Source organism: Lathyrus oleraceus, chromosome 3, assembly GCF_024323335.1.
Source record: "Lathyrus oleraceus cultivar Zhongwan6 chromosome 3, CAAS_Psat_ZW6_1.0, whole genome shotgun sequence".
In the NCBI taxonomy this organism is placed as follows: Eukaryota; Viridiplantae; Streptophyta; class Magnoliopsida; order Fabales; family Fabaceae; genus Lathyrus; species Lathyrus oleraceus.
In genome coordinates, this window is record NC_066581.1 from 484,707,334 (window position 1) to 484,734,628 (window position 27,295).

Consider the following 27,295-nt stretch of genomic DNA (forward strand, 5'->3'; position numbering starts at 1 on the left):
GTTGTTAATTTATTGTTTAAATATGTTCTGATTTGAATTTGCTGAAGGGTTTTCCTTCAAATGTGTTGCATGAACAATTTGATGGCAATGCTCTTGTTCCTTTTGCACACGGAATGGGTCTGATCTCTGATCAAATACTCGAGGTATAAATAAAATATTAAGAGTCTCATGATTTTTGAACTGTACTGAATCAAACAACATTCGTCATGATTGATGTTATGTTATGTGTTACAGAACATAACAAAAGCATGCAACGGGACTATCTATGCAATAAACTCTAGTGACTGTAACCCATGGTTGTCGAACCTTATTGATGTATGTAACTCGATCTCATTATCATTATTACTGTCAATTCATATTTTTGATTTGTATGACTTCCAAATCATATTTTCTTATTTGTACAATTTTGCTTTAGTGGTTTTTCTTCAATGAAGTTACATGGCTACAGTTCATTTAAAATTAGCCATCTTCTTCTTGTAACCTTATAAGAAAAATTGCACGGTTGACTTAATATATCCTTGTTATGGTTTTATGGACAATCTTTCTCAATTATTATTATTTGATTGTGCAATTGTGAAGTTGTTATGATCTGCTTGTGATTAGTATGTTCTTTTTTTTACCAAAATTATTTTGAATTCATAACTCACTTGATCGTCGGAGTTTTTGCAGGTACCACACCTTTGGTATGTCATGCTATGCTCATGAGTATGATGAAACAGAAAGGAAATGCAACAACTTAAAAGCATGGTAGGAAGTTTACCTTTGATTTGAGCTGCTGGCCATGCTTAACAGTCCGGTCTTCAACCGAGCTGAATGAATGATATTCATTTTGGTGGTTGGAGATGTTGGGTTCAGGGACAAATTTAGTGACAACTGTTATTGGATTTGGCATGAGTGCCACTTTCATTGTTTTCGTTTGTACAAGAATCATTTGTGGAAGACTTAGAGGTGGTGTTGAATCTAGGATGATGTATCAGATTGAATCAAGATATGATATAGAACAGGTAATTCCACTTTCCATCTCCTTTATTTTGTTGTTTTTGGACTCTTTGTTCTGTTTTTTTTAATTAATCTTTTTTCAATACTATAATCTCAGTTTTATTTGGTTATGAGGACTTCTAGATTATGAATCTGATCCAATACTTGAAGTGTATGTTGAATAAGGAAATCTGCAATTGTTTGTTGTTTTTTAATTTCCGAGTCTGATGCAAATGCTGCATTCTATTTACATAGAATATTAAGAGATTGTGGTTTTAAGCTGCAAATAAGCTGTTTTCTGGTTTATGTAATTTTGTAACTTAGCAGGTTTTGGTGATTTAGTTTTTGATTTTTCATTGTTTACTGATAGCCAGAACATCATGTTAATGACCCTGATCCTGAACCAGTTCTGCTTGAAGCAATCCCCACTTTGAAGTTCAATCAAGAGGCTTTCAGTTCCATTGAAGATACACAGTTAAGTCCTTTTTATTAATTCTAACTCATACAGAACAAGTTCCTCATATTTTCGTTAACATCAGATACGGGGTAAGACTTGGTTGTTGTTGTATCACATACATGATAGATTAAGGGCCTAGTTGAATCGATTTATAGGAGCTTATCTATTGATAAGCGACGATGTTATAAGTGCTTAAATAAGTTGTTTATCTAGACAGGTCCGTGATAGATTAATAACCTTGCTATGCACGTGTCATGAATAGATTAAAATCAGCCTTGAGGTCCTTATGAGGTAATGTTCTTCTGTTTGCCTCTTTTCATTTTGTTTTTACTATATATATACACAAGGTGATTGTTTTGTTATAAATACTGCACAAATATTGTGGCGAAATGCTACTTTCCGAATACAGTGAGTGGTTGAGTTCTGCAGTTTATTTTGAGCTATTTCTGACACTTTCTTTTATTATACCGGTGTCAGTGGTATTGTTTTCATTTTGAAATGTAATTCTGGAGTCCCAACACCAAACCGTATTAGATTTTTCTTGACAGAGAGTGGTTAGTCCTACCACGGTTTCATGATTTGCTCACTTCACTGTGACATGTCATCACTGTACTAAAGCTGCTTTGGGGATAAGGATGCTTGACCAAGTGCATGTTAACTCATTGCTATCTTTATTTGTTATAGATTGATGAACTATTTGATGGTTTTATTTTATTTCCCAACATTATTTTGAATCCATTATTAACATGATCGTCGGAGACATTGTAGGTACCACACCCTTGCTATGAATATTTCATAAATAGATCAAAAACAATCTTGAGGTCATCAGAGATGATGTTCTTCTGTTTGCCTCTTTTGATTTGGTTTGATTTGTTTGTGCTCAACATATTATTCAGGTTCATTCGTTTATTTCATTTTTTGAATTAATATGTACAATTTTTCTAAAAATGTGAAGCCTTTTTTTGATTTGAACATTTTTTCACTCGTCTTAAGGACTTTTTGTTGGCTTTCTTGTAGTGAGCTATTTACTTTTCAATGCTTACATTGATAATGTTTTGTGGATTTTGTAGGAGGATAACTTGGAAGAGTTTGGTGAATATTAAAATAATAGAGTTAATATCTATTATGTCGTTGCACTTACCGTTAAATTGTTTGTTCCGCATGTATCTTTCATGTGTCTGTTTATGTTCTATAGAATGCATACATGCTAATGTTGATGTTTTGATATTGTTTCTATTTCAATTATTCCTTCATGAATGATCGTTTGATTATTTATGAGCTTGGCTTTAGATTATTTCTTCCATTGTTTGATTTTGAATAGGGTTTGTATTTTAATTGTTGGAAGCTGTTGTATTAATCAATGAATGATGTGAATCTAAATTCTAATATAACAATCTGATTTAGTTCAATCTCCTAAGCTTTGTTTATTTTATTAACAGAAAACAATTAACTACACTTGTTTGCATTTTCCAGGAGTAACTAGAAATAGAATGCAAATATCTAATGGTGTCCGACACTGACCCATATCTACACCTCTTATCATCGAGTTTTGAATTTGGATTTTGAAATTCAGTTTTGTGAAGCTGGAATCGGATACGGAGACTCTTCCTGTGGACCTTCAATTCCATCATCATCCAAGTTGTTGATCAAAGGAGGTACTGTGGTTAATGCTCACCATCAATAAATCGCCGATGTTTATATTGAAGACGGTGTCATCGTTGCTGTTAATCCAACTATCACTGTATTATTTCTCAAATGAATCATTCTTAACTTGCAATTATTTACTCCAAGACACTTATCATGTTAAAATGAACACAATTCTTAAGAAATGAAAATAGAAAGTGTTTTCACAGATTTTGTATTCAACTTTATGCTTTCTGTCCTAGGATTTTTTACTTTTGTAATTTCGGTATTGCCAGGTTGGAGATGAGGTGCGTGTCATAGATGCTACTGGCAAGTTTGTTATGCCAGGTTAGACCTTTGATTTTTAATCTTACAACACTTCCAATGATGATTCTTTCTAGGTTTATAACTATGTAGTACTTACACCTATGCGGTTGCGACAATTTTTTAAAACCTGGCTTATATTTGACACTTTAGGTTGAAGGTGTGTCTCGGTGACTAACATTTATATGACACTGACACTGACACGTGTGGATACATACGATCAATGATCACTTCCATTTCAACGTATTATTGTTGATGCCTACGTGTCAGGGTTGATATCATGTTTGGTGTTTGTGTTTGAATTGGTATTTCGTAGGCTCTTATTAGTTCTTTGAGGTTTTACCATCGGAGTGCTCCACTTCATATCTAGGGTGAAAATGTATTCTTATAAAAGCAATCCATTCTTAGCAATAATTAAGAATAATGAAGAGTGTGTGTGAAATTCAAAGGAGCGCTATGTCCCTCTTATGCAGACCAATGTGGGACCAATTGAAGTTCTTTAAGAACTACATCATTGGTGTGAAAAGTGAGTGATTTACTTAATTAAAAGTGTTGTGGCATAGTTGAGTCCACTTAGTCAACCTAAGATGGGTTCTATTGTTGTTGATGCTCTGACACCTATACAATAGTTAAATGCTTCTTAAACGAATCACCGTAGCGATGTCACTTGTATGCATGAATTTAGTTTCTTACATTCCATCTTGATGTCAATTTGACATCATCATCATCATCAGATTTTGACATACCATATGATTGCATCTTTTTGTTTACTAACAGGAGGCATTGATCCTCATACTCATCTAGAGTTTGAGTTTATGAACACTGTAACGAAGGATGACTTCTTCAGTGGCCAGGCCGCAGCATTGGCTGGTGGGACGACAATGCACATTGACTTTGCCATACCAATTGATGGGAGTTTAACGGCCGGTTTCAAAGCCTATGAAAAGAAGGCGAAGAAGTCTTGCATGGATTATGGTTTCCATATGGCTATTACCAAATGGGATGAAACAGTTGCAAGAGAAATGGAGCTCATGGTCAAGGAGAAAGGTTATAATTTTACTTCCTTTTTGCATTTTAGATAATTTGGTTTATTATGAGGCAATAACCCTGTGGAAGGGCTCTGAGGAATTTATTTCACGTAGTAAGTACATCTTTGTTTTCTGATTGTAGGTATCAATTCTTTTAAGTTTTTCATGGCTTACAAAGGAGCTCTTATGATCGGTGATGAGCTTCTTCTACAAGGACTTAAAAAGTGCAAGTCTCTCGGTGCCTTAGCCATGGTCCATGCAGAAAACGGAGATGCTGTGGATGAAGGGAAAAAGAAGATGATAGAGCTTGGAATAACTGGACCCGAGGGACATGCTCTTTCAAGGCCTCCGGTGGTTAGTCTCATTTTTGCTCTTTTAATAAATAGTTTACTGAATAATAGAATTGAAGAGAATAATGGAATACAGATACTGATCATGTCTGGTTTCATTTCATCGTCTAGTACTCTAGACTATTTTATTACGTCATAATGATATTTTCTCCTCATTTTTCAGCCACCCCTTTACATCTCTGACAATCACACTTAGTCGACTTACTTCACAGTGCACTGGATTTAGGTGCTTATGCTTGAGCCAAATTATCTGCTTTTAGCTACCCTTGTCAAAATTTGCACGCTGCTAAGTTGTAATCACTCTAGTTCTACATTCATTCTGATCAATTTTTTTTATCTCTGTTGATGAATCTCATTTAGCTGGTACATGATCAGAATCATTAGATTGATTACTTGTTTTGTTTTGTTGTATTCTGTGATTACTGTGAAGTTTAAAATCTAAATACCTGTTAGTATGGCTCATAATACATTTCGTTATTTGACTTGGAACCTTAACATGTGTAGTTAGAAGGAGAGGCAACTGCTCGTGCTATTCACTTAGCAGATTTTGTAAACACTCCTTTGTATGTGGTTCATGTCATGAGCATTGATGCAACGGAAGAAATTGCGAAAGCCAGGACATCAGGTTCTTAACTTCAATCCTTGTAATGTATTCCAGATTATGTAGAGAAAGCATGCAATTACAACATATAGAGATACCATTAAGAGTCTATTTGTAGAAAAACTATTACGTTTGCACAACAATATTCTCGTTTTTTTTTATAGAGAAAAATGTATAAACAAGACTTGTTGTACTTGAATTATAGCAGCCATAATTAGATTAACTTGACAACACTTTACAATCCACTCTTTTGCTATGCAATTATATCGAATCTACTTTGCCATACAGAAAATTGGGGCCACTCATATAGTCAATCACTTCCACTTAATTGAGAGTGAGCTCATTTGCTTAAACTTGTAAAAAAAAGTGATTCTATAATGCCGAGTTTGTAATCTTTTGTCTGCTTTATTACAGAGTCTAAGATAGATGTTGAACATTTACTATGCACATGCTATTGACTTGTTACATTGTGTTTGCATATTATGGCAGATGTTTTAAACATTTTTTACTTTTGTATTAGTCTACGGAGAAATCTCTCGTATACCGAGATCTGAGTTTGACAGCCTTGGATTGATGTGTTTCAAGTGTGACATTTTAAGTTTTACTGAACTTAATTTTAGTAATCTTCCCTACTTGTTTGCTGTTTCCATCTTGACCTTAAGTGCTTTTGTTCCCAAATGACTTAGGGTCTGTTTGGATAAAAAGCTTATTTGCAGCTTATAGCACAAGTGCTTATCAAAATAAGCGCTTATGAATAAGCTCGCATAAGCTATTTTTATAACAAAAGATAAAATAAATTTAAATTGTTTTTATATATGTTATAAGTTGTTTTCATTAGCTATCTTGAAGAACTCTGTAAAAATTAGTTCAAAAAAATTTATAAAAAATGTCATAAGTTGTTTTGATTAAGTCTCTCAAACGATAACAGAAAACAATGAAGGATAATACTAACATTATGAATTTTGTTAATTGCTCTGAAGCATCCACACCTCTTATCAACGGCATGTCTGGTGTCCGACACCGACCCATATCTACATTCAATTTATTCATTTTTTTCAAATTATTACTGGTGTCGACGTGTCAGTGTCGTGTCCTGCGTCCGTATTCTATATGTTAATTGTATTATATAGAGATTTTAAGTGCCTTGTCCGGGTTATTATTATCCATATGTAGTAACCGTGTCTTTAATAGATATTGATGCGCAAATTGTTTTTAACTCATTTCAGATCCAGTAATCTCCGATGCCCTTGGTGGAATTCTTGTTGGTTTAGTTACTAGCCATGATGGCAGTGTTGAAAACGTAATGTTTATTGTAGGAAACAGATTTTTTGCAGTTACTGAAATATGATTCCGTTTTGTATGACTTCCAAAATCATATTTTCTAATATACATAATTTATGGAGATATATTATTATATTTCTATATTGGCGGAGTGTGGGGTAGTAACTGGACCATATGAATTTGTTGAGGAACTTTACGGTTACTGAATATGATTCCATTTTGTATGACTTCCAAAATCATATTTTCTGATTTGTACAAATTTGCTTTAGTGGTTTTTCTTCAATGAAGTTACAGCATGGCTACAGTTCATTTAAAATTAGCCATCTTCTTGTGTCGTCTATAAGAAAAATTGCACGGTTGACTTAATATATCCTTGTTATGGTTTTATGGACATTCTTTCTCAATTATTATTATTTGATTATGCAATTGTGAAGTTGTTATGATCTGCATGTGATTAATATGTTCTTTTATTTACCAAAATTATTTTGAATTCATAACTAACTTGATCGTCGTAGTTTTTGCAGTGTGTCATGCTATGCTCATGAGTATGATGAAACAGAATGGAAATGCAACATCTTAAAAGCATGGTAGGAAGTTTACCTTTGATTTGAGCTGCTGGCCATGCTTAACAGTCCGGTCTTCAACCGAGCTGAGTGAATGAGATTCATTGACATGGGGGGCCTTCTGAAACATTGGAAATGGGTAGAGGCTGAAAACTTTGGGTGTCAGGCTGTGTTTGAAGTGGGGAGTCATGCCTCAAATATAAATTCTGGTGTCCCTAGTGAAAGTTGAAGCAAAACATTGGAAATTTGAGTTGTTCTTCATAATGCCTATTAAGCTCACGAGATCTGCGAAAGAAATGGGAGAAGGTGTGTAGAGAAAATAAAAGGCGGGGAGGGGACTGGGTATATAAAATTTGAGAGCTTTCAACTTAGCTTTGGTTTGGTACTGGCTCTTGAGGTTGCTTGTAGAAAAACAAACTCAGTTTTTGAAAACCAGAATTTCATGTATATGGACCCAACATATTATTCAAACAAATTTATTTGACAGTAATATATAAGACAATTATTGCCCTTTTGTAATTTGTACAAGTAAAGTGTAAACTTTGAATTTTGTTTGAAATCGTGATTTCCGTTTTTGATTTGGTTCTCACAATATAGAAAAGTTACTTTAACTTGTTGGTATCTTCCAAAGGTAACTAGAAATAAGATGTTTGGTTTAGTAGGACTTTCTAATTGTATCTTGTTCTTTTTCCTCTTTCAAAAGACTTCCCATAAAGGTCAATGCCACTCTTTTATGCTTATAACATCATGCGTTTTTATAATTCTGTCTTTTTGTTTACTCTAAAATGTTACTCTTTTTATTTTTCAAAATTATTTTAAAGTGATAACTAACTTGTTCGTCTGAGTCTTTGTAGGAAGGTACGTACGCTTTTGTCATGAATAGATCAAAATGTATCTTGTGGTCATTTAAGGTAATGTTCTTCTATGGCCTCTTTTCATTTGGTTTTTAGAATGTATGCTAAGTGATTGTTTTGTTACAAATAATAAATACTGCACAAATCTATAATAAATATTAGACTGTTTCTGGCATTTTTTTTATATTATTCGGGTAAGGGTCGTATTGTGTTTTGATTTCACTGTTTTTTTTGGTCATATTTGATAGGGAGAGCCAGCAGTTGAGGTTACAAATGAAGGTGTTGATGCTGCAGGGCATACAATTAGTACAACTTTGGAGTTCATTTCCAACTTAGGAAGGTTCTCAACCCCCAGAGTGTGATCAAACCAACATCAATAGCTAAAGATTATTTTGAATCCATAACTAAGTTGATCGTCCGATACTTTGTAGGTACCACACCTTTGCTATGATCATGTCAGTCTTGAGGCCCTTAGAGGTAATGTTCTTATGTTTGCCTCTTTTAATTTGGTTTGATTTGTTTGTGCTCAACAAATTATTCAGGTTCATTCGCTGATTTCGTTTATTAATATGTACAAGTTTTATAAAAACGTGAAGCCTTTTCTTGACTTGAACATTTTTTCAGATATTTTTCAGGTTTTTTTTTTAACTATGCAATGATTAAATGAACTTGTTCTTTGTCTAAATTCAATATTTCTTCCACATTAAATCTGGCTGCCTTACTTCACTTGTTCAGTTTATTTTTTCTGAATTTATAGTAATTTGTGACCTTTTCCATGAGATATAGAAAGTGATGCAGGGAACCTTTGATTTGGAAGCATAATTCGGTCTGCACCCCAGCTATTTTTCATATAGAGTTTCATGCATTACATTAGATTAAATCACATAAATTTGTTAATTAATCTGTAGAACCTACACCTCCGATCAAAGGTGTGTCCAATGTCAGACACGTGTTGGTTTCTGTTTCTGACACTGACTTACCACATTCAAATTATTTATTTTTTAAAATTAATACTGGTGTTGACGTGTCATTCTCGTGTCCCATGCTCGTATTGTATAAAAAAGTTTGAAATCCATAATATGAAATTTTCAGTGCCTTGTTCTGGTCATTGTTATCCATATGTGGTAAATGTGTCTTTAATAGATATTGATGTACATCAACTTAAAAATTTGCATATTGTTTATAATTCATTTCAGATCCTAGTAATTTTCAACTATGACTACCAAAATCTTTTTATTGGGACTTTAGGTAAATAGTCATCCTGCATATTATTGTTGTTAATATATTGTTTATAATATGTTCTGATTTGTACAAATTTGCTGAAGTGGTTTTCCTTCAAATGTGGTTGCAGGGATTTGTCATCGTCTCAGTTTTATTCGATACAACATTTTGCTCTCATACACCTTAATAAAATGGGGTAGCCGGACGTAAAAATATGCATCTTGTAGAAACCGCTTGGACCCTACTTCTCTATGGTAATGTTCCATTCTGGTTCTGGGGGATATTATACTAATATGGCATGTTACCTTATAAACCTCATGCCCTCGCTTTTCCTTAATAACAATATCCCTCACTTAATTTTGTTGTTTCCTTATTCCCCCTTCACCCAATTCCTCCAGGTGTCTTCGAGTCTACAATATTTGTTAAAGTAAATGCCGTGACGGTGACGGTACCAGTGATCACCCATGGTTCTCTTTCTCTCTCTTCCAGGTTACTCCTACCCTATCTCATATCGGAACATTGGGGACAATGTTCGGTTTAAGTGTGGGAGGAGATTTTTATCGTTTTTTATTGCTTTTCTTTATTTTTAGTATGTTTTGTGCGTTTTTAGTTGTTTGCTTTTCCTTTTAATAAAATAACATGTGTTTAACGAGTCATCTGTGTAGTGTATCCATATTTCTCCCATTTCTTTAACCTTATCAAAAAAAAATTGTGAGCAAAGAAAACAGTGCATCTTGAATATTCAGGCTATAAGACAGGTTTATGACGGGATGTAAAAGACTTGGGAAAAGTTTTTCTAAAAATCGGTATTGTCTTAACACCGCAGGCTTCATGATTATAAGAGTCGATTCCGATACCCCATATGTTGTGGTCCCAATTTTTGTTCTAAATAAGTCCTTAAGTAGTTTATCCTTGCAGTCAGCTCCGGCTTAAGCATGCTCTACGTAGGGGACCGATGAAAATAAGTGAATGATCACAAAAAAAATTCCTGCTTTGTTTTTAAGTCATATGAAAATTCGGGTTAGGTGACTCTCACACGGTCATTTAGTCCAGCAAACTAAAGACATATGCGAAACATGCAGAAGAAAAAAATAAATAAGAATATGCCTATTGTAAGTTGGTTCAGAGGTATCTGGTGCTGAACTTGGTAGGGTGGATTACGATCCAATCCCCCACAACTGCAAATTGGGTTAAATAAAGGGGTTACACCAACTTATGTACCAGAGCCCCATGCTTAGAAAAAAAAAAACTATATATATATATATATATATATATATATATATATATATATATATATATATATATATATATATATATATATATATATATATATATAAGAATATGCCTATTGTTGGTTGGTTCAGAGGTATCTGGTGCTGAACTTGGTAGGGTGGATTACGATCCAATCCCCCACAACTGCAAATTGGGTTAAATAAAGGGGTTACACCAACTTATGTACCAGAGCCCCATGCTTAAGATCATAGTCACTAACCGGTCACTTTACTATGAGTATGTACGGATAACGGGCTTAATGTGATTGCAATTGAATGAAAAGGACTTGAAGAAAACGAAAAGAAGGCCTAAGTATGGTGGGGTAATGTGGATTGATTTGTAGAAACCGCTTGGACCCTACTTCTCTATGGTAATGTTCCATTCTGGTTCTGGGGGATATTATGCTAATATGACATGTTACCTTATAAACCTCATGCCCTCGTCTGTCCTTAACAACAAAATCCCTCACTTAATTTTGTTGTTTCCTTATTCCCCCTTCACCCAATTCCTCTTCGTATCTTCGAGTCTACAATATTTGTTAAAGTAAATGCTCGTGATGGTGACGGTACCGGTGATCACCCATGGTTCTCTTTCTCTCTCTCTTCCAGGTTATTCCTACCCTATCTCATATCGAAACAATGGGGACAATGTTCGATTTAAGTGTGAGAGGAGATTTTTATCGTTTTTTATTGCTTTTCTTTATTTTTAGTATGTTTTGTGCATTTTTAGTTGTTTGCTTGTCATTTCAATAAAATAACATGTGTTTGACGAGTCATCTGTGTAGTGTATCCGTATTTCTCCCATTTCTTTAACCTTACCAAAAAAATTTTGAGCAAAGAAAATAGTGCATCTTGAATATTCAGGCCATAAGACAGTTTTATGATAGGATGTAAAAGATTTGGAAAAACTTTTTCTAAAAATCGATATTGTCTTAACACCGTAGGCTTCATGATTATAAGAGTCGATCCCGATACCCCATATGTTGTGATCCCAATTTTTGTTCCAAATAAGTCCTTAAGTAGTTTATCCTTGCAGTCAGCTCCGGCTTAAGCATGCTCTACGTAGGGGACTGATGAAAATAAGTGAATGATCACAAAAAAAATTCCTACTTTGTTCTCAAGTCATATGAAAATTCAGGCTTGGTGACTCTCACACGGTCATTTAACCCAGTAAAATAAAGACATATGCGAAACATGCTGAACAAAAATAAAATATATAATATATATATATATATATATATATATATATATATATATATATATATATATATATATATATATATATATATATATATATATATATATATATATATATATATATATATATATATATATATATATATATATATATATAAGAATATGCCTATTGTTGGTTGGTTCAGAGGTATCTGGTGCTGAACTTGGTAGGGTGGATTACAATCCAATCCCCCACAACTGCAAATTGAGTTAAATAAAGGGGTTACACCAACTTATGTACCAGAGCCCCATGCTTAAAATCATAATCACTAACCGGTCACTTTACTATGAGTATGTACGGATAACGGGCTTAATGTGATTGCACCTAAATGAAAAGGACTTGAAGAAAACGAAAAGAAGCCTACGATCACATTACCCCACCATAAGTCTTTTTGCCTTGAATTAACTCTAATTGATACTGTTTTTCTTGAATAAACTATAAAGAATTTTGCTTGAGGACAAACAAAGATTTAAGTGTAGGAGAATTTGATCACACTGAATCACACCGTATTTTTGACTCGGATTTCACATGTTTATTAGGACTTTATTATCATTTTGTTTGTATTATGCTCTCTTTTATGTTGTTTTCAGATATTTAGCTCTTTCGGGACCCTTTTAGAAGAAACGAAACAAAAAAATCAAAAATGAGGGTTTTTCGGCAAATATTATACACATGGCGTTGCACATGGCGGCCGCTATAGGAGAAGCCATGACTCATCAGCCCTCAACCAGGGGGTAATCCGTCACATCGGGGGGTTATCTCACTTTAGTGAGATTGAGTTGAGTCACTTTTTATTTTATCGCTTTATTTATTTTACTTGTCTTGCTTTATTTTATTTAATTTCTGTCTCGCTTTACTTTATTTAATTTCTGTCTACGCTTTACTTTATTTAATTTCTGTCCACGCTTTACTTTATTTAATTTCTGTCCATGCTTTACTCATTCTTTACGTCTTACATTCTAAAACAACTTTTCATCATGATCAATATTGTTGTGTTTGTTGGTATTATCATGTCTGACTAAATCTTTTAAAGGTTAGAATGTAAGGATCCCGATTAAAGAGATGTTTCACATATTGAATCTGTAGAAATACTTTAAAGGTTGTTTTGATTTTTAACTTGAGTTTTCTGAAACAAACTTGGTTAGTTTTAACTATTCAAGGAGTGCGAAAATCCCCTGACTTAGTTAACTAGCAATATTTATCACTTTAAGAAAAAACGATTTTTGAAATTGTTTTCGGACGCGTTGATAGATTTAAAATCAGGAAACTCCTTCGGTAAAACTTTCTAAATCAAAATCACTTTTCAATAAGTTTACGAGTTTTATTTCTTAAAAATAAGTTTACTATTTTAGCGTTCTGCGCACCTTTTATAATTGACAATAAAAGACCTTAATTTAAGGGTAAACTGGAAATCGAATACGCGAAAGCCACAATTCCCGTTAAATGGATTCTTTTCAAGAGTAGAAAATATTGTCGCATAAGTAGTCCTATTTAGACAATCGAAACATCGTTTATCCGACGTGATATACACTCAAACCTGTCTTTATCTGCATTGCATTTATTATTTACCGTTATTTTGCAACATCAATATCTCTTTTATACCGCCTTAGATAAACATCGTAACGATAGTAATCGATAGATTGACGATTTGGTCTCTGTGGGATCGATATTCTTTTATATTACTCTGACGCGATTCGTGCACTTGCGAATATAACGCTCTTTCCTGGACTTGATGATTTATCAACTCGATTACTTAACTGTGTCTTTCTTGGTTATCATCAATCACAAAAAGGTTATCGTTTATATTCTCCTACTCTACAACCATAACTTATATCAGCCGTTGTTACCTTGTTCCAGTTTGTTTCATATTTCGAGTCCAATCACGTAACTACGGAACCCCTTCAAGAAATTACTCCCACACCTCTTCTGAATGTTATTAATGTCTAGCCTATCATTATTCTCAATCAGTCCAAGGAGCCTGATCCACTAAATATCACTTCGGTTGACCCTCCTACTACTCGACCACTACAAACATATCACCATCATCACTCAAAATCTCTCATACCTGTTCCCGAGGTCATTGCAGACTCTCCTTTAAGGTTGTCCCATCAACGGATCTGATCCTGCAACCTGAGCTAGATTTTCCGATTACCGTGTGAAAAGGTATACATCAAACACGAAATCCCTCTCCACATTATATTAATGTATGTTAGCATCATTTTCCCCTTTACGTTATACTTGTATGTCTTCTTTGTCTTCTATTTCTATTTTTAACACTCCAAGTGAAGCATTATCTCACCCCTGAGTGGAGGCAATCAATGATTGACGAGATGTGTTCTCTCCAAACAATGGTACCTGGGAGTCATCGACTATGGTTTGTAGGTTATATGCACCAACCACATGGGTTTGTTGCTCAAAGGGAGTCATCGACTATGGTTTGTAGGCTACACATGTGTCTTTATGGTGTTAAGCAATCTCCAAGAGTTTGGTTTGATAGATTCAGTACTGTAATATAACAGTTTGGTATAGTCCGTAGTGAAGCCGACCATTCAGGTTTTTTTTCATCACTCATCCCAATAGTGAATTACTCTTGCTGTGTATGTAGACGACATTTTCATAACTTTTAGTCATCAATAGGGAATATTCCAATTGAAATAACATCTATCGAATAAATTTCAGACGAAAGACCTTGGTAAACTCCTATATTTTTTGGGTATTGAGGTAGTCAAATCGAAAGATGATATGGTAATTTCTCCGGAGAAATATGCTATGGATACTTTTGAAGAAACAAGTTTGTAGAATGCTAAACCAGTTAATACTCTTCTGGATCCAAGTGTTAAAATTCTACCAAATTAGGGGGAGCTTCTATATAACTTAAAGATGTATAGGATATTAGTCGGAAAGTTAAATTATCTCACAGTCACACGTCCCAACATTTCTTTTCTAGTTAGTGTGGTAAACTAGTTCTTAAATTCTCCTTTCTAAGAACACATGAACGCTATTTTTTGGATTCTGAGATACATCAAAGGGAATATTCCAGTTGAAATAACATCTATCGAATAAATTTCAGACGAAAGATCTTGGTAAACTCCTATATTTTTTGGGTATTGAGGTAGTCAAATCTAAAGATGATATGGTAATTTCTCCGGGGAAATATGCCATGGATACTTTTGAAGAAACAAGTTTGTAGAATGCTAAACCAGTTAATACTCTTATGGATCCAAGTGTTAAAATTCTACCTAATCAGGGGGAGCTTCTATATAACTTAAAGATGTATAGGATATTAGTCGGAAAGTTAAATTATCTCACAGTCACACGTCCCAACATTTCTTTTCTAGTTAGTGTGGTAAACTAGTTCTTAAATTCTCCTTTCTAAGAACACATGAACGCTATTTTTTGGATTCTGAGATACATCAAAGGGAATATTCCAGTTGAAATAACATCTATCGAATAAATTTCAGACGAAAGATCTTGGTAAACTCCTATATTTTTTGGGTATTGAGGTAGTCAAATCTAAAGATGATATGGTAATTTCTCCGGGGAAATATGCCATGGATACTTTTGAAGAAACAAGTTTGTAGAATGCTAAACCAGTTAATACTCTTATGGATCCAAGTGTTAAAATTCTACCTAATCAGGGGGAGCTTCTATATGAATTAAGGATGTATAGGATATTAGTTGAAAAGTTAAATTATCTCACAGTCACACGTCCCAACATTTCTTTTTCAGGTAGTGTGGTGAAGTAGTTTTTAAATTCTCCTTTCTAAGAACACATGAACGCTATTTTTTGGATTCTGAGATACAATAAAGGTTCTCTAGGAAAATGTCTCATTTATGAAAATAAAGGACATACTCAGATAGTTGGATATCCTAACGCTGATTGGAAAAACTCACCCATTGTTAGACGATTTATCTCTGAGTATTGTTTATTTGTTGAAGGAAACCTAATATCCTATAAAAGTAAGAAACAGAATGTAGTTGCAAGATCTAGTGCTGAGGTAGAATATAAGGTTATGACACTAGTAACATGTGAGGTCATTTGGTTGAATCAACTGCTTAAAGAACTTCAATTTGAAAAAATAAGACCATGACACTTATTTGTGATAACCAAATTCCATTACGTATTGTTTCGAATCCAGGTTTCATGAGAGGACCAAACATTGTCAGGGAGAAGATAGAATCAAACGACATTGTCACAAGTTTTGTCAACTCTAATGATCAATTGGCATGTGTTTACAAAATCCCTACGAGATCCTAAAACTAATTATATATGTGGTAAGCTTAGTGCATTTAACTTATATGTTCAAATTTGAGGGGGAGTGTTAATATTTGTATAGAGAATATTCCATTGAATATTTTTAAACCTATCTAGAATATAATAGAATATACCATTGCATATTACTTATGTAGTTAATATAATATACCGTATAATACAATCTTCGTAATCTTATTCAGACATACTGTATATTCAAATGTCCCTCAATCTCATATTTCAACAATTTGACTATGAAATTGTGAAGTTGTCATGATTTGTTGGAGGATATCTAAGGTAGTATGTTCTTTTTTTTTACTAATATTATTTTGAATTTACAATTAATATTTTTTTTTCTACCTTTGCATGATTTAAAACAATGCATGTGTGTAGTTTTTTCTTAAAATATGATGAGGCTCATCATATGAATTTTTATTGCTTTTAACTACTTCTCTTTTGTAATTTGTATTAGTATAATACTACAAATATTTGTTCACAAAATCAGTGAATTTGTTTTCGTCTACGTGATTTCTTTGTGCTATCTACCTATGTCCACTAAACTATGGATTTTGAATCCTGTTGTCTCTATTTGTTATGATAAAAAGTGCATGTATAATAAATCTTTTCACTAAGAGATTGCACAATGTTTATAACATAACAATTTTTTTTTATGAATTCTACTTTGCAAGTTGTCTCGTAAACTAAATTTGTAAAAAAAAAAAACTATAATTTATATAGATAATGCATTCATAAAAAGTAAATTTGTTGGTATCATCCAAAGGTACCTAGAAATACCATGTTTGGTTCGGTAGGACTTTCTATCTGTATGTTGTTCTTTTTCCTTCTTCAAAGACTTCCCATAAAGGTCAATGTCACTCTTTTATGCTTATAACGTCATGTGTTGTTATAATTTCTTCTTTTTGTTTACTCTAAAATGTTACTCTTTTTATTTCCCAAAATTATTTTGAAGTGATAACTAACTTGTTCGTCCGAATCTTTGTAGGACGGTATGTACGCTCTTGTCATGAATAGATCAAAATGAGTCTTGAGGTCATCACAGGTAATGTTCTTCTATTGCTTCTTTTCATTTGATTTTTACAATAAATGCAAAGTGATTGTTTTGTTATAAGTAGTAAATACTGCACAAATCCATAACAAATATTGAGCAGTTTCTCGCACTTTCTTTTTTATATTATATTGAAAAGGGTTGTATTGTGTTTTGATTTCACTGTTTCTTTTGGTCATTTTTGATAGGGAGAGCCAGCCGTTGAGGTTACAAATGAAGGTGTTGATGCTGCAGGGCATACAATTGGTACATCTTTGGAGGTTGTGTTCAAACTTAGGAAGGTTCTCAACCCCAAGAGTGTGATCAAACCAACATCACTAGGTAAAGATTATTTTGAATCCATAACTAACTTGATCGTCCGATACTTTGTAGGTACCACACCTTTGCTATGACCATGTCAGTCTTGAGGTCCTTAGAGGTAATGTTCTTCTGTTTGCCTCTTTTAATTTGGTTTGATTTGTTTGTGCTCAACAAATTATTCAGGTTCATTCGTTGATTTCATTTATTAATGTACAAGTTTTATAAAATCGTGAAGCCTTTTCTTGACTTGAACATTTTCTCAAATATTATTCAGGTCTTTTTTGAACTATGCAATGATTAAATGAACTTATTCTTTGTCTAAATTCAGTATTTCTTCCATATTAAATTTGGCTGCCTTAGTTCACTTGTTCAGTTTATTTTTCCTGAATTTATAGTAATTGGTGCCCGGTTCCATGAGAATAGAAAGTGATGCAGGGAACCTTTGATTTGGAGTTATAACTAGGTCTGCATCCCAGCTATTTTTCATATAGAGTTTCATGCATTTCTTTAGATTATTTCAATAAATATGTTAATTGATTTGTAGTACCTACACCTCCGATCAAAGGTGTGTCCAATGTCAGGCATGTGTTGGTTCCTGACACTGACACATCCACATTCAATTGATTAATTTTTTCAAATTATTACTGGTGTTGACGTGTCACTGTCGTGTCCCATGTCCGTATTGTATAGGTTAATTTATTAATTAGTGCGTAAAGAAAAGTTTGAAATCCATAATATGAAATTTCCAGTGCCTTGTTCTGGTCATTGTTATCCATATGTGGTAACCGTGTCTTTAATATATATTGATGTACATCAACTTGAAAAATTGCATATTGTTTATAATTCATTTGAGATCCCAGTAATTTGCAACTATGACTACCAACATCTTTTTATTATTACTTCAATGTGGTTACAATATGTAGGTAGAAAGTTATCCTGCATATTTTCTGATTTGTACTAATTTGGTGAAGTGGTCTTCCTTCAAATGTGGTTGCAGGGATTTGTCATTGTCTCAGCTTTACTCGATACAACATTGCTACAGTTCATTTAAAATTATCCATCTCCTTCTGCAATCTATAAGAAAAATTGCACGGTTGACTTAATATATCCTTGTTATGGTTTTATGGACAATCTTTCTCAATTATTATTATTTGATTGTGCAATTGTGAAGTTGTTATGATCTGCTTGTGATTAGTATGTTCTTTTATTTACCAAAATTATTTTGAATTCATAACTAACTTGATCGTCGGAGTTTTTGCAGGTACCACACCTTTGGTATGTCATGCTATGCTCATGAGTATGATGAAACAGAAAGGAAATGCAACAACTTGAAATTTCCAGTGCCTTGTTCTGGTCATTGCTATCCATATGTGGTAACTGTGTCTTTAATAGATATTGATGTACATCAACTTGAAAAATTGCATATTGTTTATAATTCATTTTAGATCCCAGTCATTTCCAACTATGACTACCAAAATCTTTTTATTATTACTTCAATGTGGTTACAATATGTAGGTAAAAAGTTATCCTGCATATTTTCTGATTTGTATTAATTTGCTGAAGTGGTTTTCCTTCAAATGTGGTTGCAGGGATTTGTCATTGTCTCAGCTTTACTCGATACAACATTGCTACAGTTCATTTAAAATTATCCATCTCCTTCTGCAATCTATAAGAAAAATTGCACGGTTGACTTAATATACCCTTGTTATGGTTTTATGGATAATCTTTCTCAATATTTGAATATGCAATTGTAAACTTTTCATGATCTGCGGGAGAATATCTAAGATACTATGTTCTTTTATTTACAATATTATTTTGAATTCATAACTTGACCGTCAGAGTTTTTGCAGGTACCACACCTTTGCCGTGTCATGCTATGTTCATGAGTATGATGAAACAGAAAGGAAATGGTAGGAAGTTTGGTTTGCTGTGATCGGTTCCATGAGATTTAGAAAGTGATGCAGGGACGCCTTTGATCATGCTCAACAAGCTGCTAGAGTGTTCAAGAACAGAAGCAGCCTGCGGTCTACCCTATTGGAAGCACCATCCGTTCCTCAACCCAACTACGAGTGGATGAGTGTCATTGACTCGAGGGCTTGCTGGAACATTGGAAATGGGCAGAGGGTGAAAATGTTGGGTGACAACTGGTTCCTGGGTCAGGCGGAGTTTGAAGTGTGGAGTCATGCCTCAACCCTAGTGATTCGGTTGATCGAAGATGACGCAAACAGTGGAAATTTAGAGTTATTCTTCATCTATTTTAATGCTGATTAAGAAACGAAAGATACAGTTTTTAGATGATGAGATTCCTCACATGATCACACTATCGTCACCTCATCATACTCCCTCACCACTGCAGAAAACACGCTTACGGTTAATGGATGAAATTATTTAGCTTCGTGAGATGCGATTAGAACTGTTTCGTCTCATCAACAACACTCAAGAAGCCATGCATACTGAAAGAAAGAGGAAAATCGCAATCTTGATGTCAATTAGATAATAACTAACAACTTTTTATTCATTTCAATTGACTCTGTTAGGTATGTTGTTTTATTTCCCCAATGTTATTTTGAGTCGATCCATCTGTTACTATTCTTGTGTCACGATGACTGGGATCAAACTCCTTCTTTAGGTAAAGTAACTAGAAATACAGAGTCTTTGCAGGCAGTTACCACAACCTTGGTATGCTCACATCATGAATATATCAAAATCAGTCTTAAAGTCATTACATGTAATAATCTTCTTGTGTTTTCTCTTTTCATTTGGTTTATGCAGTGGTGAGGGATTTTTTCTTCTATAAATTGTGTTAATTACACTGTCCCTTTCTTACATTCAAGATGAGAAACTTTTACTTGATCTTGCTTCATATTTTCCTAACATTTGTGTTGACACATTCAGCGCCTAAAGGATCTCTTATAACCAATGTTCCAGGCTTCAATGGATCTCTACCTTCAAAGCACTATGGAGGGTATGTAACAATAGATGAAAGTCATGGTAAGAACTTGTATTACTATTTTGTTCAATCAGAAGGCGATTCATCAAAGGACCCTATTGTTCTATGGCTGAATGGTGGACCAGGATGTTCTAGTTTTGATGGTTTTGTATATGAACATGGTAATAAGTCTAACTATTTTTCACTATCATTTTCATTTTGTAATTGTTTCTCAAATCAAATAAATGTAGAGTGAAAATTCATTTTAATATCCAAAACAATTTTTTTATTGTAATATCTAATCTAATATATTATATAAACAATGTGTTCCATTGGTGATGTGTTTCAGGTCCTTTTAATTTTGACAAACCTGTCAATGGATCCTTGCCTAAGTTGCATCTCAATCCATACAGTTGGTCAAAGGTTAGTCATTTTTAATAATAATAATCAGAAATTCAATCTATTAAATTAGTATTTGTAGTATTTAAAATATATGATTTTAGTCTAAATATTAGACAAAACATTTTGAATCATTTTTAATGTGTTTTCTTGCAGGTTTCCAACATTATATATTTGGACTCACCCGTTGGAGTAGGATTTTCGTATTCGAAAAATACATCTCAGTACGAAACTGGAGATGAAAAGACTGCGACTGATTCACATACTTTTCTCCTCAAAGTAAGAAAAAAATTTCTAAAAGATTTGCATCAACAATTCCTTAATCATTGCTCTTGCCATATTGTTAACATATCTACTTTATTTTTGAACAAACAAGTGGTTTGAATTATATCCTTAGTTTCTTGCAAACCCCTTATACCTTGCTGGAGAATCTTATGCTGGAGTTTGAATTAAATTAATGTACTAGAAAAATAATAACTAATATGCATTATTATTTGTTTGATGTTGTTTAGGAATTGAAGCTGGTATCAAACCTAAATTGAATTTCAAGGTATATATTTTGCCATTCAGTGATTATACATTATTATAGTTTTTTTTTTTTTTTACTTTTGTTGCTTAAATATAAAGGGATTTGAATTTGTAGGTTATTTGATTGGAAATCCTGTTGCTGATGAACAATTTGATGGCAATGCTCTTGTTCCTTTTGCACACGGAATGGGTCTGATCTCTGATCAAATACTCGAGGTATAAATAAAATATTTAAGAGTCTCATGATTTTTGAACTGTACTGAATCAAACAACATTCGTGTGATTGATGTTATGTTATGTGTTACAGAACATAACAAAAGCATGCAACGGGACTTTCTATGCAATAAACTCTAGTGATTGTAACCATTGGTTGTCGAACCTTAATGATGTATGTAAATCGATTACATTATCATTATTACTGTCAATTCATATTTTCTGATTTGTATGACTTCCAAATCATATTTTCTGATTTGTACAAATTTGCTTTAGTGGTTTTTCTTCAATGAAGTTACCGCATGGCTACAGTTCATTTAAAATTAGCCATCTTCTTCTTGTGTCGTCTTTAAGAAAAATTGCACGGTTGACTTAATATATCCTTGTTATGGTTTTATGGACAATCTTTCTCAATTATTATTATTTGATTGTGCAATTGTGAAGTTGTTATGATCTGCTTGTGATTAGTATGTTCTTTTATTTAACAAAATTATTTTGAATTCATAACTAACTTGATCGTCGGAGTTTTTGCAGGTACCACACCTTTGGTATGTCATGCTATGCTCATGAGTATGATGAAACAGAAAGGAAATGCAACAACTTAAAAGCATGGTAGGAAGTTTACCTTTGATTTGAGCTGCTGGCCATGCTTAACAGGCCATGCTTAACAGTCCGGTCTTCAACCGAGCTGAGTGAATGAGATTCATTTTGGTGGTTGGAGATGTTGGGTTCAGGGACAAATTTAGTGACAACTGTTATTGGATTTGGCATGAGTGCCACTTTCATTGTTTTTGTTTGTACAAGTATCATTTGTGGAAGACTTAGAGGTGGTGTGTTGAATCTAGGATGATGTATCAGATTGAATCAAGATATGATATAGAACAGGTAATTCCACTTTCCATCTCCTTTATTTTGTTGTTTTTGGACTCTTTGTTCTGTTTTTTTTAATTAATCTTTTTTCAATACTATAATCTCAGTTTTATTTGGTTATGAGGACTTCTAGATTATGAATCTGATCCAATACTTGAAGTGTATGTTGAATAAGGAAATCTGCAATTGTTTGTTGTTTTTTAATTTCCGAGTCTGATGCAAATGCTGCATTCTATTTACATAGAATATTAAGAGATTGTGGTTTTAAGCTGCAAATAAGCTGTTTTCTGGTTTATGTAATTTTGTAACTTAGCAGGTTTTGGTGATTTAGTTTTTGATTTTTCATTGTTTACTGATAGCCAGAACATCATGTTAATGACCCTGATCCTGAACCAGTTCTGCTTGAAGCAATCCCCACTTTGAAGTTCAATCAAGAGGCTTTCAGTTCCATTGAAGATACACAGTTAAGTCCTTTTTATTAATTCTAACTCATACAGAACAAGTTCCTCATATTTTCGTTAACATCAGATACGGGGTAAGACTTGGTTGTTGTTGTATCACATACATGATAGATTAAGGGCCTAGTTGAATCGATTTATAGGAGCTTATCTATTGATATAAACACTCTTCAAAATTATTTTATATGATAAGCGACGATGTTATAAGTGCTTAAATAAGTTGTTTATCTAGACAGGTCCGTGATAGATTAATAACCTTGCTATGCACGTGTCATGAATAGATTAAAATCAGCCTTGAGGTCCTTATGAGGTAATGTTCTTCTGTTTGCCTCTTTTCATTTTGTTTTTACTATATATATACACAAGGTGATTGTTTTGTTATATATACTGCACAAATATTGTGGCGAAATGCTACTTTCCGAATACAGTGAGTGGTTGAGTTCTGCAGTTTATTTTGAGCTATTTCTGACACTTTCTTTTATTATACCGGTGTCAGTGGTATTGTTTTCATTTTGAAATGTAATTCTGGTGTCCCAACACCAAACCGTACTAGATTTTTCTTGACAGAGAGTGGTTAGTCCTACCAAGGTTTCATGATTTGCTCACTTCACTGTGACATGTCATCACTGTACTAAAGCTGCTTTGGGGATAAGGATGCTTGACCAAGTGCATGTTAACTCATTGCTGTCTTTATTTGTTATAGATTGATGAACTATTTGATGGTTTTGTTTTATTTCCCAACATTATTTTGAATCCATTATTAACATGATCGTCGGAGACATTGTAGGTACCACACCCTTGCTATGAATATTTCATAAATAGATCAAAAACAATCTTGAGGTCATCAGAGATGATGTTCTTCTGTTTGCCTCTTTTGATTTGGTTTGATTTGTTTGTGCTCAACATATTATTCAGGTTCATTCGTTTATTTCATTTTTTCAATTAATATGTACAATTTTTCTAAAAATGTGAAGCCTTTTTTTGATTTGAACATTTTTTCACTCGTCTTAAGGACTTTTTGTTGGCTTTCTTGTAGTGAGCTATTTACTTTTCAATGCTTACATTGATAATGTTTTGTGGATTTTGTAGGAGGATAACTTGGAAGAGTTTGGTGAATATTAAAATAATAGAGTTAATATCTATTATGTCGTTGCACTTACTGTTAAATTGTTTGTTCCGCATGTATCTTTCATGTGTCTGTTTATGTTCTATAGAATGCATACATGCTAATGTTGATGTTTTGATATTGTTTCTATTTCAATTATTCCTTCATGAATGATCGTTTGATTATTTATGAGTTTGGCTTTAGATTATTTCTTCCATTGTTTGATTTTGAATAGGGTTTGTATTTTAATTGTTGGAAGCTGTTGTATTAATCAATGAATGATGTGAATCTAAATTCTAATATAACAATCTGATTTAGTTCAATCTCCTAAGCTTTGTTTATTTTATTAACAGAAAACAATTAACTACACTTGTTTGCATTTTCCAGGAGTAACTAGAAATAGAATGCAAATATCTAATGGTGTCCGACACCGACCCATATCTACACCTCTTATCATCGAGTTTTGAATTTGGATTTTGAAATTCAGTTTTGTGAAGCTGGAATCGGATACGGAGACTCTTCCTGTGGACCTTCAGTTCCATCATCATCCAAGTTGTTGATCAAAGGAGGTACTGTGGTTAATGCTCACCATCAACAAATCGCCGATGTTTATATTGAAGACGGTGTCATCGTTGCTGTTAATCCAACTATCACTGTATTATTTCTCAAATGAATCATTCTTAACTTGCAATTATTTACTCCAAGACACTTATCATGTTAAAATGAACACAATTCTTAAGAAATGAAAATAGAAAGTGTTTTCACAGATTTTGTATTCAACTTTATGCTTTCTGTCCTAGGATTTTTTACTTTTGTAATTTCGGTATTGCCAGGTTGGAGATGAGGTGCGTGTCATAGATGCTACTGGCAAGTTTGTTATGCCAGGTTAGACCTTTGATTTTTAATCTTACAACACTTCCAATGATGATTCTTTCTGGGTTTATAACTATGTAGTACTTACACCTATGCGGTTGCGACAATTTTTTAAAACCTGGCTTATATTTGACACTTTAGGTTGAAGGTGTGTCTCGGTGACTAACATTTATATGACACTGACACGGACACGTGTGGATACATACGATCAATGATCACTTCCATTTCAACGTATTATTGTTGATGCCTACGTGTCAGGGTTGATATCATGTTTGGTGTTTGTGTTTGAATTGGTATTTCGTAGGCTCTTATTAGTTCTTTGAGGTTTTACCATCGGAGTGCTCCACTTCATATCTAGGGTGAAAATGTATTCTTATAAAAGCAATCCATTCTTAGCAATAATTAAGAATAATGAAGAGTGTGTGTGAAATTCAAAGGAGCGCTATGTCCCTCTTATGCAGACCAATGTGGGACCAATTGAAGTTCTTTAAGAACTACATCATTGGTGTGAAAAGTGAGTGATTTACTTAATTAAAAGTGTTGTGGCATAGTTGAGTCCACTTAGTCAACCTAAGATGGGTTCTATTGTTGTTGATGCTCTAACACCTATACAATAGTTAAATGCTTCTTAAACGAATCACCGTAGCGATGTCACTTGTATGCATGAATTTAGTTTCTTACATTCCATCTTGATGTCAATTTGACATCATCATCATCAGATTTTGACATACCATATGATTGCATCTTTTTGTTTACTAACAGGAGGCATTGATCCTCATACTCATCTAGAGTTTGAGTTTATGAACACTGTAACGAAGGATGACTTCTTCAGTGGCCAGGCCGCAGCATTGGCTGGTGGGACGACAATGCACATTGACTTTGCCATACCAATTGATGGGAGTTTAACGGCCGGTTTCAAAGCCTATGAAAAGAAGGCGAAGAAGTCTTGCATGGATTATGGTTTCCATATGGCTATTACCAAATGGGATGAAACAGTTGCAAGAGAAATGGAGCTCATGGTCAAGGAGAAAGGTTATAATTTTACTTCCTTTTTGCATTTTAGATAATTTGGTTTATTATGAGGCAATAACCCTGTGGAAGGGCTCTGAGGAATTTATTTCACGTAGTAAGTACATCTTTGTTTTCTGATTGTAGGTATCAATTCTTTTAAGTTTTTCATGGCTTACAAAGGAGCTCTTATGATCGGTGATGAGCTTCTTCTACAAGGACTTAAAAAGTGCAAGTCTCTCGGTGCCTTAGCCATGGTCCATGCAGAAAACGGAGATGCTGTGGATGAAGGGCAAAAGAAGATGATAGAGCTTGGAATAACTGGACCCGAGGGACATGCTCTTTCAAGGCCTCCGGTGGTTAGTCTCATTTTTGCTCTTTTTAATAAATAGTTTACTGAATAATAGAATTGAAGAGAATAATGGAATACAGATACTGATCATGTCTGGTTTCATTTCATCGTCTAGTACTCTAGACTATTTTATTACGTCATAATGATATTTTCTCCTCATTTTTCAGCCACCCCTTTACATCTCTGACAATCACACTTAGTCGACTTACTTCACAGTGCACTGGATTTAGGTGCTTATGCTTGAGCCAAATTATCTGCTTTTAGCTACCCTTGTCAAAATTTGCACGCTGCTAAGTTGTAATCACTCTAGTTCTACATTCATTCTGATCAATTTTTTTTATCTCTGTTGATGAATCTCATTTAGCTGGTACATGATCAGAATCATTAGATTGATTACTTGTTTTGTTTTGTTGTATTCTGTGATTACTGTGAAGTTTAAAATCTAAATACCTGTTAGTATGGCTCATAATACATTTCGTTATTTGACTTGGAACCTTAACATGTGTAGTTAGAAGGAGAGGCAACTGCTCGTGCTATTCACTTAGCAGATTTTGTAAACACTCCTTTGTATGTGGTTCATGTCATGAGCATTGATGCAACGGAAGAAATTGCGAAAGCCAGGACATCAGGTTCTTAACTTCAATCCTTGTAATGTATTCCAGATTATGTAGAGAAAGCATGCAATTACAACATATAGAGATACCATTAAGAGTCTATTTGTAGAAAAACTATTACGTTTGCACAACAATATTCTCGTTTTTTTTTATAGAGAAAAATGTATAAACAAGACTTGTTGTACTTGAATTATAGCAGCCATAATTAGATTAACTTGACAACACTTTACAATCCACTCTTTTGCTATGCAATTATATCGAATCTACTTTGCCATACAGAAAATTGGGGCCACTCATATAGTCAATCACTTCCACTTAATTGAGAGTGAGCTCATTTGCTTAAACTTGTAAAAAAAAGTGATTCTATAATGCCGAGTTTGTAATCTTTTGTCTGCTTTATTACAGAGTCTAAGATAGATGTTGAACATTTACTATGCACATGCTATTGACTTGTTACATTGTGTTTGCATATTATGGCAGATGTTTTAAACATTTTTTACTTTTGTATTAGTCTACGGAGAAATCTCTCGTATACCGAGA

The 27,295-nt window shown here is 33.6% G+C and overlaps 3 protein-coding genes and 1 long non-coding RNA gene across 5 annotated transcripts; all 4 read left to right on the plus strand.

Annotated features, from left to right (window-relative positions):
• Window positions 1-842: 842 nt before the first annotated feature.
• LOC127131777 (dihydropyrimidinase) lies at window positions 843-26,979 on the plus strand. Its single transcript, XM_051060686.1, has 8 exons — window positions 843-1,004; window positions 1,349-1,452; window positions 2,942-3,090; window positions 24,478-24,563; window positions 24,742-24,793; window positions 25,544-25,813; window positions 25,937-26,148; window positions 26,650-26,979. Exons 1-8 carry the CDS (start codon window positions 843-845, stop codon window positions 26,776-26,778), a joined length of 1,164 nt encoding a protein of 387 aa, XP_050916643.1. The 3' UTR covers window positions 26,779-26,979.
• On the plus strand, window positions 3,075-5,594 carry LOC127128293 (dihydropyrimidinase). The gene is made up of 5 exons (XM_051057542.1): window positions 3,075-3,176; window positions 3,355-3,406; window positions 4,160-4,429; window positions 4,553-4,764; window positions 5,265-5,594. The coding sequence occupies exons 2-5, from the start codon at window positions 3,400-3,402 to the stop codon at window positions 5,391-5,393; spliced, it is 618 nt and encodes a 205-aa protein (XP_050913499.1). The 5' UTR covers window positions 3,075-3,176; window positions 3,355-3,399; the 3' UTR covers window positions 5,394-5,594.
• On the plus strand, window positions 12,200-19,636 carry LOC127128301 (uncharacterized). Its single transcript, XR_007805836.1, has 6 exons — window positions 12,200-12,566; window positions 17,044-17,100; window positions 17,295-17,524; window positions 18,404-18,779; window positions 18,996-19,091; window positions 19,257-19,636. It is a non-coding gene; the product is annotated as an uncharacterized LOC127128301 (long non-coding RNA).
• LOC127128294 (serine carboxypeptidase-like 20) lies at window positions 20,149-21,180 on the plus strand. 2 transcript variants are annotated; one of them, XM_051057543.1, is made up of 4 exons: window positions 20,149-20,517; window positions 20,685-20,758; window positions 20,891-21,013; window positions 21,111-21,180. In XM_051057543.1, exons 1-4 carry the CDS (start codon window positions 20,241-20,243, stop codon window positions 21,129-21,131), a joined length of 495 nt encoding a protein of 164 aa, XP_050913500.1. In that variant the 5' UTR covers window positions 20,149-20,240; the 3' UTR covers window positions 21,132-21,180. The 2 variants fall into 2 exon arrangements, with proteins under 2 accessions (XP_050913500.1, XP_050913502.1); XM_051057545.1 differs by having other exon boundaries at window positions 20,685-20,747.
• Window positions 26,980-27,295: the final 316 nt, after the last annotated feature.